Source organism: Nannobrachium achirus, assembly GCF_963921795.1.
Source record: "Nannobrachium achirus genome assembly, chromosome: 11".
Lineage (NCBI taxonomy): Eukaryota > Metazoa > Chordata > Actinopteri > Myctophiformes > Myctophidae > Nannobrachium > Nannobrachium achirus.
In genome coordinates, this window is record NC_137820.1 from 29,783,282 (window position 1) to 29,798,518 (window position 15,237).

The 15,237-nt window shown below is 42.7% G+C and overlaps 1 protein-coding gene across 1 annotated transcript in view; it reads left to right on the top strand.

Annotated features, from left to right (window-relative positions):
• Nucleotides 1–15,237, top strand: part of LOC308294269 (mucin-2-like) — a gene marked incomplete at both ends in the record, with an annotated part of 70,627 nt that overhangs the window by 16,742 nt on the left and 38,648 nt on the right. The window contains 14 exons of the mRNA XM_080736995.1: nt 1,770–1,934; nt 3,236–3,330; nt 3,510–3,636; nt 5,099–5,363; nt 6,091–6,143; nt 6,702–6,811; nt 7,963–8,114; nt 8,618–8,756; nt 9,730–9,840; nt 10,373–10,549; nt 11,543–11,782; nt 13,079–13,235; nt 13,875–14,003; nt 14,557–14,704. Coding sequence (XP_080593121.1) covers nt 1,770–1,934; nt 3,236–3,330; nt 3,510–3,636; nt 5,099–5,363; nt 6,091–6,143; nt 6,702–6,811; nt 7,963–8,114; nt 8,618–8,756; nt 9,730–9,840; nt 10,373–10,549; nt 11,543–11,782; nt 13,079–13,235; nt 13,875–14,003; nt 14,557–14,704 — 2,068 coding nt within the window. The remainder of the gene's footprint in view (nt 1–1,769; nt 1,935–3,235; nt 3,331–3,509; nt 3,637–5,098; nt 5,364–6,090; nt 6,144–6,701; nt 6,812–7,962; nt 8,115–8,617; nt 8,757–9,729; nt 9,841–10,372; nt 10,550–11,542; nt 11,783–13,078; nt 13,236–13,874; nt 14,004–14,556; nt 14,705–15,237) is intronic.

Genomic DNA, 15,237 nt, shown 5'->3' on the forward strand with positions numbered 1-15,237 from the left:
TGGAGTCTGAAAAGGTGAGTCTTCAGTCCACGGCGAAAGCTAGTGAGTGAGTCCGTTGTTCTAAGTGCGACAGGGAGTTTATTCCACAACTTGGGGGCCAGGAGGGCAAACTGTCTCGGACGAGTGGATTTTTGCCCTGGAGTTTTTAGCGAGGGTTCTCCCTGTGTTGGCTGATCTAAGTGAACGGGTGGGGGTGTAGGGGTTGATCAGGTTTTGGAGGTATGGAGGAGCCATACCTTTGGCTGCTTTGAAGGTCAGCATCAATGTTTTGTATTCAGTGCGGGCCGCAACCGGGAGCCATTGGAGGCTCCCTCTGTTAAAATGTCCAGTGAAGTCAGTTTAACAGACAATAATAAAGCAATAAGCCACAAGAGGCAAGTGGTTACTGGGGTATTATACACCGGTTGAGAGGCGTTGGGAAACACGAGGCGCCAGCCGAGTGTTTCCGACCCTCTCAGCCGCTGTATAATACCCCGCCCGGTAACCACAAGCCTCACGTGGCTTATTGCTTTTCTAAAACGGTCACAATATTGCAACATGAAAATAATTGTGTGTGTTTATAAAGTCTTTTTGCCAAACAAATAGGGAAACAACACTTGTGTTAGATCAGTCTCATGTTAAGAACCATATTCGATCCATACACATGTTTATTTTCATCCAGATTTAGTTGCTATGTCGGTGAATATCACATCAAAAACGCTAGCATAGCAACCTAAACTAACAGCCGAGTATGTGCCTGGAGAATAGAGGCGCTTTTCGCCTTTACAAGCCCCGCCCGGAGCCATTCAGTCACTGTCCTATGCATGCGGGCGGTGCTTAGAAGCACCCACACGGCAGGATTTGAGAGAAAATCCAACGCTCGCTTCTCTAGTTCAGACTCACGGCACAGTGGAAAGAAATAACGCACCTGGCTTTGATATAAACTGATTCAAGGTGGTGGTTATAGTCTCATATACCACGGCAACCAGCCAATCAGAATCAAGGAATGGAACTAGCCGTTTTAGAATTTCTGTTAAACTGACTTCACTGTAGGGTTTCCTATTCCATCTACTGTATCTGTTAAAATGTCAATGTCACTTCTGTGATCACCTGGTATTTTAGTTTATTTCAGACACTACGTTGTTCTCTCCGCACCAAGGTTATAATAGTTTTGGATTTTTCCATTAGTTTTTATTTTTATTCGTTTTGAGGTTTTGTTTTCAATTACAGTTTAGTTTTAATTATTTTTGTGGGGTTGCTAGTTTCGTTTCGTTTTTATTTTTTGAAAATGCTTAGTTTTAGTTTAGTTTTTATTAGTTTTAGTGTTAGTTTTTTTACGTAATATGGGGTATTTGTCAGGGGTGAGATTAAAAAAGCTCCGGGAAAAGTAGTAAAAAAAAATCAACAAAACATCATATTGTTGAGAGTGGCAGGAATGTTGAGACATACAACTTCTCTCTTTGACCTCACCAACTGGTGTTTTTTATTTTTTATTTCCACAAAAGACGAAAGACGAAAACTAAGGAGATTTTCTCTATAATTTTAGTTTATTTTAGTTAGTTTTGTAAACACACAATACCGTTTCAGTTAGTTTTAGTTTTTTTTTAAAAGCTTAGTTTTTATTTTTATTTCAGTTAACTAAAATGTTTTCCATTCTAGTTTTCGTTTTTTAGTTAGTTTTCGTTTACTATAATAACCTTGCTCCGCACCCTACTTATGTGGCCTTGTACCATATACTCTGCTTATGCCTAAATTGTAGGCTAATTGTAATTGTAAACGGACTCCTGCAGGTCTGTGTGGGAACTTCAACGACGTGATGGCTGATGACTTCAAGGTGATGAGCGGGTTGGTGGAGGGCACCGCTGTGGCGTTTGCCAACACCTGGAAGACCAGGGCCCAATGCCCCGACGCCAAGACCCGCTTCGGGCACCCGTGCAGCCAGGGCATCACCAATGGTATGACTTCTACTTCTCCCAGGGACATGCAGAGAATATTAGAGAGGCAGGGTCTGAAATTTCTAAAAGGGCCTTTCGGTGAAAATATCGAAAATAGCAGACCTCCAAGCTCACAACGCGTTACGCTGCGACACTTTGTGAGCTAGGAGGTTGTGAGCTTGGAGGTCGGTGCTTGATACCACACTGAACTAAGCATAATTAAGTCAATACCGGAGATGTGGCATAACGGCATGGATTCTTACAAAGAGAGGGCAATTCAGGAGAGTTTGGACATGACAATTCTCTTGAATGCTGCCTACAGCTATGGAATGGAAAGAGGCTGTTTGCATATCTTTCACCATAGAGAAACTGCATTCATGGTCTGAAGAGGGCACTTTTTATAGAGGGATAAAAGGGCAGGGGCTCAAGCCCCCTGTGATGTCTGTGTGCACGTGCCTGACGTTTCTCTATCCTGCCCGGGATTCAAACCCTGGTGTCCCGGTGAGGGAGAACATGTATCTATACCGCTCATCAACCGCTGCTTGGCTAAGAGATATATTTCCCTTTTTTGCTTTTGTGAGCACCCCAGACAATTTTCAAGTTGCTTGATTCAGTGTTTTCAGGTGATATTTTAACCATGTTTATAGCGCTGTAATTCCCTATTGAGCTTGACACATTTCCTGGGGCAAGTTGCCCAGATCACACATGTCACATGTATCTTCTTATTTTTTCACTCTCAAAAAGTGCCTACAATGTAGTGCATTTGAAACTACACTGCAGTGCACATCATGTGAATTGCTGAGTGAGGTCAGAAGACAAAGTGACGTGAGTGAGATGAAAAAACCTGTCTGAAATGCCAATCTCAACGGGAAACAACGGTATCTCGATAGCCTTTTTTGTTACGACCGCAATTTAACTTTCTCTGGTGCTGTATCAACATTTATAGGCAATCAGTCGCACACAGTGGCAAGAGTTAATTCTCTCTTTTCTTTAAAAAGGTGGTGCCATAGTTTTGTACTAGTATAATTGTAATACCTGATCATCATGTTTTAGGGGGGAAAGAATCATGGCACCCATCTTTAATGTAATCTCTACATCGGCTATCCAACCTTCGTCACTGTATAGAGCTGCTTCCTTTTGAAGATTGTCCCCTCATCTTCAAAAGCAAGTGGACACCCCTAGTTATATAACAAGAAGAAGACTGAAACATGTGTTCTTAATGTAAAGAAACCACGAGGAAAAGAGAAAACAAACTCTTGCCACTGTGTGCAACCCATTGCCTGTACACATATTTTATATTATGTTTTATGTTTTTGTTTCAGAGCGCTTTGCGTCTTACTGGTGTTCCAAGCTGACCAACCCCAAAGGAGTGTTTTCACCCTGTCACTCTGTCATCAGCCCTAACACTTATAAAGATGTGAGTGACACACACACACGCGCACGCGCGCGCACACACACACACACAAACATACTTTATTACGTAACCCAGCAGTTTAATACTTTATTAGTTAGCATGTGGTACAGTAAGACATTATAGTGCGTGTGTGTTCGTGCGTGTGTGCGTGTATTAACCCTTTTCTGCTCCTGCCTCGACAGAACTGCATGTATGACAGCTGTAACTGTGAGAAGAGCGAGGACTGCATGTGCGCAGCGGTGGCTGCGTACGTGCACGCCTGTTCTGTGGCGGGAGTACAACTCAGCGGCTGGAGGCACGACATGTGCAGTACGTAGACACACACACACACGCACACACACGCACACACACACACACGCACACACACGCACACACACACAGTCACACACACGTACACACACATACACACACAGACACCATACACATGCACACACACATGCATGTGCACGCACACAAGCACGCGCATGTACGCTCAAACGCTTGCACATTTGACAACACTATGATTACTTATGAGGACATCAACATCTCAGGACGGATATTTTGTCAATGCCATTCTTTACAATGGCATTGGTATTTAATGTTTATGCCTAGGCCTCGTCAAGGGCCAAGGAAGTTCATTGTAAGATGACTCCATATAGGAAGTACAGTACAAGTTTATACAAATGGCCACTAGTTTTGCTGTTTCCCCTTTGCTGGTGTCAGAGAGAATAATGCTCCTTTCAAGTGAATGGGTTTTTGCCGACCTTTACATTTGATTTTATTACAATATTTTTTAAATAGCAAATATACAAGCTCACAATGTGTCGCAATGTGAGACATTGTGAGCTTGCTGATCTGCTATTTTCAAATGTAAATGTAAAGTAGTAAAACTGAGCCTAGTTAATTCTATTGGGCTTATTTTTCATAGACCTGGCCGCTTGTTTCTTTGGCAAAATCTGGCAACAGACAATTCCCTGTCACTTCCTTACTTGGGATCTCTTGTTCTTAGACTTGGGAGGAAGTGAAAAGATGTTTTTGAAGCAGCACACAGAGGAAAAACTCTCTAGCACCCTTTGTAAAAGGCAATGGCAGCTTCCCTAGAGGGGCCCAGGAATAAGGTGAATAGGACAGTGGTTTTCAAAGTGGAGTCCATGCAGGGACCCTCAGTGTCCCTTTAGGGGGTTCCAAATGGGCCCTCACCGGCCTGTTATGGGGGTCCTTGAAATTTAAATTAGGCTGAGAATCACTAGGAATAAACAAAGAAATCCGTTAAAGTGCAGCTACAAGACAAACAATAATAAAATAAATAGTACAGTAGGAGTATAAAACAATCAATCCAAATATGACTGTAATTGATTGATTGATTGATTGATTGAATACTTTACTTTGCTTTTTATCCACCTGTTTCCACGATAATTTACTGTAGCATTATTTGCGGGACACTTCCGGTTAACAGCAGACATACAAGCTCACGTCGCATCGCAGATGCAACCGTTGTGAATTTGTAGATCACTCTCGGCTGCGGTGCCGGAAGCTGCCTGCACATTCTGCGCAATGCACGATGGGATGTTGGAAAGTTGTGGATAGCTAAAACAATTATAAACAATATAAACAATCAGTCAGTCAGTCTTTCTGACATGGAAAAACAAAGTTAAAAACAAAGTTAAATAAATAAATACCCCAAAATAGATTCAGAACTTTACAATTCGATTTTAATATCGTGGCATTAAAAATGTCTACATTTGAGTGAATGGACTAATTGTTCCACCCGTACTCCTCCTAACCCTTGCAGATAAGTACACCACGTCGTGCCCAGAGAGGACGGTGTACAGCTACAACATGACCACCTGCGGGCGGACCTGCCACTCCCTGGGCCAACAGGCCGATGACCAGTCGTGCCAGCAGGGCAGAGCGCTGCCCGTGGACGGCTGTGGCTGTGCCGAGGGCACCTATCTGAACCACGACGGCCAGTGCGTGCCCAGCGCCCGCTGCCACTGTGCAACCGAGGACGCCATCATCCCGCCCGGACAGACCGTCACCAGAGACGGAGCCACTTGGTAAACCACACACACACCCCTCTGTCGGAAACACACCTTCAGTCGTGGGGAAATTACTATTTTGTACTTGAGTAAATGTATCAATACTGCAATTTAGAAACACTATGTCAGGGGTCTTCAACGTTTTCAGGCCAAGTACCCCTTGGTTGAGAGAGAGATGAAGCAGGGACCCCCACAACCTTTTTGTGGATTCCATATAGTTTCATCTTTTGACGGCACAATCATCAGTGTATTTTGGATTCATGTCAATTTGTGTTTTCAGATATTTAACCATTGACCGTCAATACTTGAAATACAAATTTCACCTGTCACTCTGTACTTAGTGTGCTTGACTGTATTGATGTCAAAATATTGTATACCTAAAGTAGTAGTTCACCCCCAAAATTACTTTTTTTTCCTATTGATTACTCAAGCCATAGAGACTTGAGTTCAATAATATTTTTTTGGATTTGTCGCATTCCTAAGACAAAAAGTGATCCAAATGCATTTGGATCCCCATCTGGAATCAATCGGGTTACATTTATCGTAATAAAATTACTGTCTTAGGAATGTGACAAAAAACTAGAAATATTATTGAACTCAAGACTCACGCTTGAACTCAAGCGTGAGTAATCAATATAGAAAAAAAAAGTCATTTTGGGGGTGAACTAATAGAGTACAGTACTTAGGTAATTGTACTTACTGTAATTACTTTACACCACTGCTCATTACTATACTTTTCTTACAGCATTTGCAGAGCAGGAGTTCTCAAATGTCACGGCAGGACCAAACCCATAGAAGGTAGGTTTTGCGACGCAAATAATAACAGTGGTACACTCCAATGTCACAAATAATAATAATATAGGTTTATTATGTCACACATATTATGTTTGGACCCTAGGGTTCGGGGGGTCGGGTACCGTCATTAATTCGACTGTTCGGTGCCACCGAGATTTTGTGACTCCCCGAACCGAAATAAATTTGGCTGCATGCATCTGCTTATAGGCAAAGGCAAAAATCTAGATGTAGACAGATGCCAGGTCATTGCTAACCTGGATTGTTTTAGTCTTTTGTATAGCAGAACTACAAGCTCCAACGCATTAGGCTGTGCATTAGGTGTTCTTGTAGGTCCTAATAAATTTGAAAGATTCCTGACAAAAAAACTAACCATTCATTTCAATTGCTGTGGTGGTAAATCTCCCAACCATGGTTTAGTTTGACCTAGCGGTTGTATTTGGTGTACAGACGTGAGAACACGGTTCATTCTGGTTGTAATGGTGGTGGTTGTATTTGGTGGATAGACGTGAGAACATGGTTAATTTTGGTTGTAATGGGGTGTTGGTTGTGTTTGGTGTGCAGACGTGAGAACGTGTAAATCTCCCATGGTTTACTTTGACTGCTCAACCGCTGCTCGCGGAGCCACCGGAACCGAATGTCAGAAGAGCTGCAACACTCTGGACATGAACTGTGTAAGCACGCACGCATGCACGCACACAGTGAGGCTGCCAGTTGGGAATGTCGAACGGGAGGGGTAGGGTATGGCAGGTGAGCCAGACAGCCAGTAGGGTACAGCATCATCCCAGTGAGTGGTAGGGGAGAAATCAATTGGCACTAACGATTGGGGGGACAAAAGGGGTAACATAATTGACTACTCTAAAGTAAAATGAATGAATGGATGAATGAATGAATGAATGAATGAATGAATGAATGAAATACATAATAAATAAATACATAATAAATAAATAAATTGTGAATACATATTATGAATTCACATCATACTATCAACCGAAAACTCTTCCAAACAAAAACAAAACATCACTCCCACCTACTGTCCTGCCATCCAAACAGAAGTAGTGTAAGGCACCATACACACGAAGACACACAAAGACATACACTGAGTCGTTTCCAAAACGTTTATTGTTAAATGCAAGTTTCTAGTCTACATGAAACCACTGAGAAACAAAACCACTGCAGTATACAGTGCAGGCCTGTGAGTGGCGCTGTAAAGCTGCCACAAAGTAGCCTGACTGCAAGCGTCAGACTCTATCACACACTTCGTTTTGGAAAGCGAGTCTGAGATTTCGGGCAGACATTCCACTTCTGGGGGGGGCGGGCAGGGGGTGGTTTAAAAAAATGTTAAGTTGACTTGCTCTTAATTGCTCCCTCTGAACTTCAAAGGGCTTGTGAGCTGCTGTAATTGATTGAGCCATACAAGTGTCAATAGCTCGTTAGTCACTGAAAGCATCAAAGACTACAATCTGTTTGATGTCTGTAATAAGTGTGGAGGGGGGAATGTGTTTGACTACACACAGACTCGCCTGATTGGCTGAATGGTTTTGAACCAGGCCACCACCCACCACGTGCCCCAAGCCTACAGCCCTGATTGGCTCGCCCTCTCTGAGGGCTGGTGGAAAAAGCTTATTTAATGTGAAGGGCCAGACTACACAACACCACCACTACCAACAGGGGGTGGTGTTGTGCAGTCTGGTTTATTAACCAGGCTAGCCACAAAGCACCAAAAAGAGAGAAGAAGAGAGCAATATTGTTTTTTTTTTGCCTTTTTTGTCCACTTTGTCCACAAAGGTCTAAATGAGTAAGAACCTTTGCTGTGTGTTTCCAGGTGAGTACAGGCTGCTCGTCAGGCTGCGTGTGTCCCAGTGGACTGGTGTCCAATGGGAAGGGAGGCTGCGTTAAAGAGACCAGCTGCCCCTGTGTGCACAACGGAAAGACCTATCAACCTGGAGAGACTCTCACCGTAGGATGTAACACCTGGTATGTATCACACACACACACACACACACACACACACACACACACACACACACACACACACACACACACACACACACACACACACACACACACACACACACACACACACACACACACACACACACATTTGGACATGCATGTATTAATTAAATATTTACCACTTTCAGCCTGACGTCCCCATTTTGTCTTTACAGGCAAACACTTGCAAACACTTGCAAAAGTGGTCAGATGGGATTATTTTATTGGATCAATGCACCCAACGTGGCATAATCTATGTATCTGTGTCACAATGAAAACACTTTTTTACTTTCTATTCTTTCCCATATTAATGTATTATCATTAATCGTAGTGTTTGCTAATTATTTGGGAGCACCCTTATGGCCCACCAGTGGGCACACAGGTGCCACAGGTTAGAATCACTGTTCCGGACAACGTGTGAATGAATTATTGACTGAGTGTGTGCGTGCGTGTGTGTGCGTGTGTTCGTGTGTGTGTGTGTCCAGTTCATGCAGAGGCCAGAAGTTCACATGCACCGACAACCAGTGTGACGCCACCTGTGGCATCTACGGTGACGGACACTACGTCACGTTTGATGACAAGAGGTTCGAGTTCAACGGGATGTGTGAATACACACTGCTGCAGGTACACACACTCTCACATGAAAGAAGCTGCAATTAGGCAGCTTTGTAGGAGTGGTGTGTGTGTGTGTGCGTGTGCGTGTGTGTGTATATGTGCGTGTGTGCGTGCCTCCGTCCGTCCGTCCGTCCGTCCATCTGTTCAAGGGATAATTGATGGCAGGCTTGTCATTGTTGAGAAATAAACCCTGACAGGGTGATTAGACGCGTTATTACACAGCTACTTATTAATAAAGAGTAAAGACATTTATAAATTGAACTAAAATAACAACAAAACTAAGGATTCCATTGTTTATGGTAATAAAGCAGTCCATTCATTTATGGCAGGTGTGTCCAGTGCAACATGTCGCCTCGGACACCAACGGGTGTTGATTCAATATTGGTTACTGCATTGTTGACCTCTTGCTACAAAACGCTTAAAAAACATTCTTGAGAGCAATGTTTAGCTGTAAATGACATTATGCGCTTGTTTACTTAACTGCCATGTTGGATAAGGCTAAAGGAATCAAGCACCGCAGCAGCTGTTTTTGAGCTCAGCGGTCATTATTCAAAAATAACACAGCTGAATTCAAGCTGTGTAATAATGTTCCTTGATACACGGCTTGGTTGAATGCTTGATTCTGATTGGTCAATCACTGAATCCTCTGTCTAATCAAAAGCTCAGAGCAGCCTAGTTCGCTTAGTGCCACTGCTTGAATTTGATGCTGCTGTATCCAAAATGACAGCCATGTAAACTTACAATTTAGGCATTTAGCACGTAGTTGTATAATGCTATAGGCTATAATGTTCTGTAATGTTCTTTAACATTCTCTAATGTTCTGTGACGTTCTGTAATGTGCTGTAATGTTCTGACATTGTGACAGTCAGCAGAAGCTTCAGATGTTCTGTGATGTTACTTAATGTTCTGTAATGTTCTACAGTATTCTCTAATGTTCTGTAGCATTCTGTAACGTTCTCTAATGTGCTGTAATGTTCTCCAGGACTACTGTGGCAGCCAGCAGGCCAGTGGGAGCTTCAGAGTGATCACTGAGAACGTTCCCTGTGGAACCACAGGAACCACCTGCTCCAAGTCCATCAAGATCTTCCTGGGGGTAAAGAAATACAAATAAATACACCTCACAACTCACACTAGTACAGCTGCAGGAAGCTGTTCTTACCAGAGATTTCAGGGTCTTACCAGAGCGTCTCCCTTGATCAGACAATTCACATTAGACCCCAGTCGGCATCGTCATTATTTTACACGATTTTCCAATTTTTTATCATCATTAATTTACCCTACACTTGTCTTTTAGAACGTTGGAACTGTTAACACTAGTGAACTGCTTAGCAATCATCTGATTATCAATACCAGCGCATGTGTGCAAATCAAAGTAGGCTGAACAACCCAACGTCAGATCAACAGCAGAATATAGATGAATAAGTGTGACCATACAGTAAAATCCCCAAAATGATTAGTCTTAATATCTAGCAAGCAATAGAAATTAATACTGGAAACAAATTTGAAGTTTGCAGCTACTGATATTGGGGAGTAAAACTATTCTGATACCGGCACTGTTCTGCAGACGATTTCTTTTTTCAACCTACACATTGCGATGAAGGTTGAACGTGAACTCTCTCCTCCAGGATAGTGAGTTCCAGCTGACAGACGGAGGATACAAGGTGGTGAAGGGAAGCAGCAACATGTTCCCATCTCAGATCCGCAAGATGGGAATGTACCTGGTCCTGACCATCCAGCCGGGACTGGTCCTCATGTGGGACCAGAAAACCAGCCTCTTCATCAAACTCAGCCCCAAGTACCAGGTAGGCTACGCGACACTGTCTTCTGCTGGTAGCAGTGCTTCTGAAACTGTGGGTCCCCACATGATTTGAGGGGTCCCCAGATGATTTTCCTTTGTTTTCTCTCTCAACAGCAGTAAACAAACCAACATGTATACAGGGTATCTGCACATTTCTAATGTGACAATTTAAGGGCTTTCAAGACACACACACACGCACACACACACACACACACACACACACACACACACACACACACACACACACACACACACACACACACACACACACACACACACACACACACACACACACACACACACACACACACACACAGTAGTATAGCCTAGTTGCTTCTGTTGGGCTTATTTCTTTGGCAAAATCTGGCAACAGACAATTCTATGTCACTTCCTTACTTGGGAGGAAGTGAAAAGATGTTTTTTGAAGCAGCACACAGAGAAAAACTCTTTAGCACCCTCTGTAAAAGAAAATGGCAGCCTCCATAGAGAGGGCCAGGAATATTGTGAATACAGGAGGAAAATACCCAGTAAAAAACAGCTTTAAGTAGGATGTGAGAGGTCTAACTATAAGGGTTTGTCATGATGCTGAATCCATTGCAAGTTTTGCACAAAAATCATTTTTTGGGCTATAAATGGCCCCAGAAAACTCCCAGAAAACTATGAAAAGTGATGACTCATCACTTTTCAAACCATCGTTTTCTGGGGCCATTTATAGCCCAAGGAATGTTTTCCATGCCCTGGGATACATCTTTGCAAAATTTGGCGCTTTTAGACTAATTAGCACAAAATGACCATGTTATCTCGCTAACGCCCCCGACTAAAATAAATCACTTAACTTTCTATCTCCCATTTTCTGCAGTCTGGTCTTTTTAAAAAGCTTTGTGTTTCCTTCTTTCTTCCCTCTCCTTCAGCTATTTACTGTCAAAGCAACAACAACAAAGACATAGTTCAAAAGGTAGAAGTTCAGTGACCTCTGGTTGTGCTACTTCCTCCTCAGGGTCGTGTGTGTGGTCTGTGTGGGAACTACGACGGCAACAGCAAGAACGACTTCAGGACGCGCGGCTCGGAGACGGTGGTGGACGCCGTGGCGTTCGGCAACAGCTGGAAGGTGTCGGCGTCCTGTCCCGACGCCGAGCTGACCAGCGACCCCTGCTCGGCCAATCCCTACAGGGGAGCCTGGGCCCAGAAGCAATGTAGCATCATCAACAGTGACACCTTCCAGGCCTGCCACTCTATGGTAACCAGAGGCGTCATTTAGGGCAGGGGTTCCCAAACATTTTGGTCTCAGGGCACCCCATGAATATTTTTTTTTATCCGAGGCACCCCTACATTATAATTTTCACTCCCAGCACCTTATATTTATAGCATATCGTCGTTGTCGGGTTCAAAACCGTTCGTTTTGTATTTATCATCTACAAAATGTACTAAACTAGTGAAAACAGCAGATCTACAAGCACTGTGTGCTTGTAGATCGGCTGTTTTCACTATTTTGTGTGACAGTCTTGTATGATGAAGCAGGGTTTACTTTACCAACAAAACGTACACATTTGAAACTTGGAGGTTTCTGCCCGACATTGACGATATTTTAGTGATTATGTTGCGAGGAAACGTTGAGATAATAGCATTTTGGTTAGAACTGACTGAAAATAACTTTGTACTTCAAGTTTAAAATGATACTAAATATTTTTTCAAGTGTCAATTAAATTCCAAATATTATCAAATTATCTCACGGCACACCTGGACTGCCGTCACGGCACCCCAGGGTGCCCCGTCACCCACTTTGAAAACCCCTTGTTTAGGGTCATCAGGGGATGGCGATGGCCACCCCCTATTTGGGAATGTCATTATGGGCCAACAAATGACGTGTTGAGAGCTTTTAGATCAACTATTTTAGAAATGGGGCTATGGTAACTTATTCTCTGCCACCCCCTATTTCTTTCTGAAATTACTCCTCTGATGGAATCTGTGATCGACACACATATTCGAATTTAAAATATTCCTTGAATATGGGGAATATTATTTGTATATTAAAAATAATATTCAAATATTTTAGGGTTAGGGTTTATTTGAAGAACTATTATTATAAAACAATTTCCCCATAGTAAATGCCTTAAAACAGGATACCAGAGGAAGAGGGACAGCATGCGCTGTCCAATAAAATATTATAACTTTTAATTTTTTTATTGTCCCTGTCAAATGAGCACGCACGCGCACACACACACACACACACACACACACACACACACACACACACACACACACACACACACACACACACACACACACACACATATATATATATAATAAGTAGAATAATCGAATATATTTAATATTCTGGCCAATTCAGGGGAGAGGGGTTTTCATACATTAAATCACGAATCACAAAAAAAAAAAAAAAAAAAAAATATTACAATAATTTCCACTGGTAACTTTTGAGCGAATGTGAAAAAAGCAGATCTACAAGCTCAGAAGACAGGCTGAGAAGTTTGGGAACCACTGCCTTAACACGTCATCTTGTTTCCATGTGTTCCAGGTGGATCCGGCAGCGTACTACATCTCCTGCGTGACAGACTCATGTGCGTGCGACACGGGCGGAGACTGCGAGTGCTTCTGCACGGCCGTGGCTGCGTACGCCAAGGCCTGCAACGAGGCGGGGGCCTGCGTCAGATGGAGGACCCCCAAAATATGCCGTAAGTCTGTCCATCACGTCTAGTCTTGCGTTGCCAGACAACTACAATTTCCACGATACCCAAATCGTTTTTGTCGGGTGGAAACCTTGTATGTCCAAAACCGTTCATTTCGTATTTATCATTTTAAAAATGATTTAAACTAGTAAAAACAGCAGATCTACAAGCACACAATGCCTCACACCTTGAGGCGTTGTGTGCTTGTAGATCTGTTGTTTTCAATACTTTTGTGCGACAGCCTTGTATGATGAAGCAGGGCTTTATTTTGAGGGAGAAAAAAAAAAGGTTTCTGCCTGACAGTGACAAAATGCTACATTAGTCTGGAACTACAGCTGACTATTCCCTTTTTATTTAGTCATTTGTCTTTTTTTCTTTTTTTTACCAAATTGTCAATATTTTTAGTCATCATAGCTTGTCTTAGTAGTAAACATCAATGGAAGTAGTCTACGGAAAATTCTTCGTCATAGTTTTAGTCGATGGAATGAACACTGACTTGCATGAATCTGAATGTGCGTTTGTATTTTATTTACATTATGGCATCATAATAACATGCAGAAGAATGACTCTGTTTAAAGATTGAAATCCCTTTGTATCATATGTGAGATGTCCTGTGGAGTAACACCCTCTCACGCTCCCCCATAGCCATCTTCTGCGACTACTACAACTACCCTAGTGGTTGTGAGTGGCATTACAAGCCTTGTGGCGCGCCGTGCATGAAGACGTGCCGGAACCCATCGGGAAGCTGTTCCAGCCACATCACTGCACTGGACGGTAAGGCAGAAATCATCATCCATGAAAAAGAAAAGTACTCAAATGTTTTACAAAGTAAAAGTATCAATACTGCAATGTAGAAATGTAGTAAAAGTCTGGAATTCAAAATACTTGTCTCCCCCCCCCCCCCCCCCCCCCCATCAAGCATGGGACTCGCTTGTCCCTCTAAATCAGGGGTCTTCAAAAAAAAAATAATAATAATAATAATCAGTCCAGGACGCCTTGGCTGAGAGAGAGAGAAGAAGTAGGGACCTCATTATATAGTAATGTGATGATATTATTAATAGGCTATATGATATTATTGATATACTTGTGAAGCATTTTGTGAGCATGAAAGTCTGAGAAAGGTGCTCTACAAATACATTTTACTTACTTACAATGACACATTGTGAGCCTCTAGATCTGCAATTTATGTTCTAACAAAAGTGCCTTTTCAAGAGTTTTAAGCATATTTTGATTATCGCGATAAAACCGTCAAAATAATGGTGACACGAAATGTTCATATTGCTATATTGTCATAGTGAATGATTGTGTGTGACTGACTGTTTTCCAGGCTGCTATCCTCAGTGTCCTCCCAGCCAGCCCTACTTTGACGAGGACGCCATGAAGTGTGTGTCCATGGAACAGTGTGGATGCTTCGACAACCAGGGAGTCCATTACAGCATCGGAGAGAAGGTGCCGTCCAAGAACTGCGAGACCTGGTATGTCGCATACAAACAGTGGTGTAATGTAACTAAGTACATCCTACTAATAAACAACCCAAAGTCTGTCCTATGTCTGTCTGATACACACGCATGCTAGGGCATTCACGAATAGTGATTTTTAGTATTCGAATTATTCAACCTCAAAGTATTCGAATAGTCGAATATTCGTCAGGACTGGCCAAACTGTCAAATATTAAGTAAGCAAGAGGCGAACATTGTGAAAATACAACGCCTCGCGTTGCGTGGCGTTGTGAGCATGTAGATCTGCTATTTTCACAATATTTATCTGCGGAACCGAGTCAAATTAAATGTAATACCTACAATTCCAATACACGCATGCTGACATCAATGATACTTAACAGTGCCCAAATCTGGATATAACTGATACCACCGCCTGTACTGCAGATACGTCTGGGTTCTCCAACATTACTTCTGAGACTCTTACATTCAATCCCTTATATACTTCCAGGGCACCATGTGGTCAGGATGTAAACAAGAAGCCAGGTCAAGCATCGTCTTTTCTTTCACCC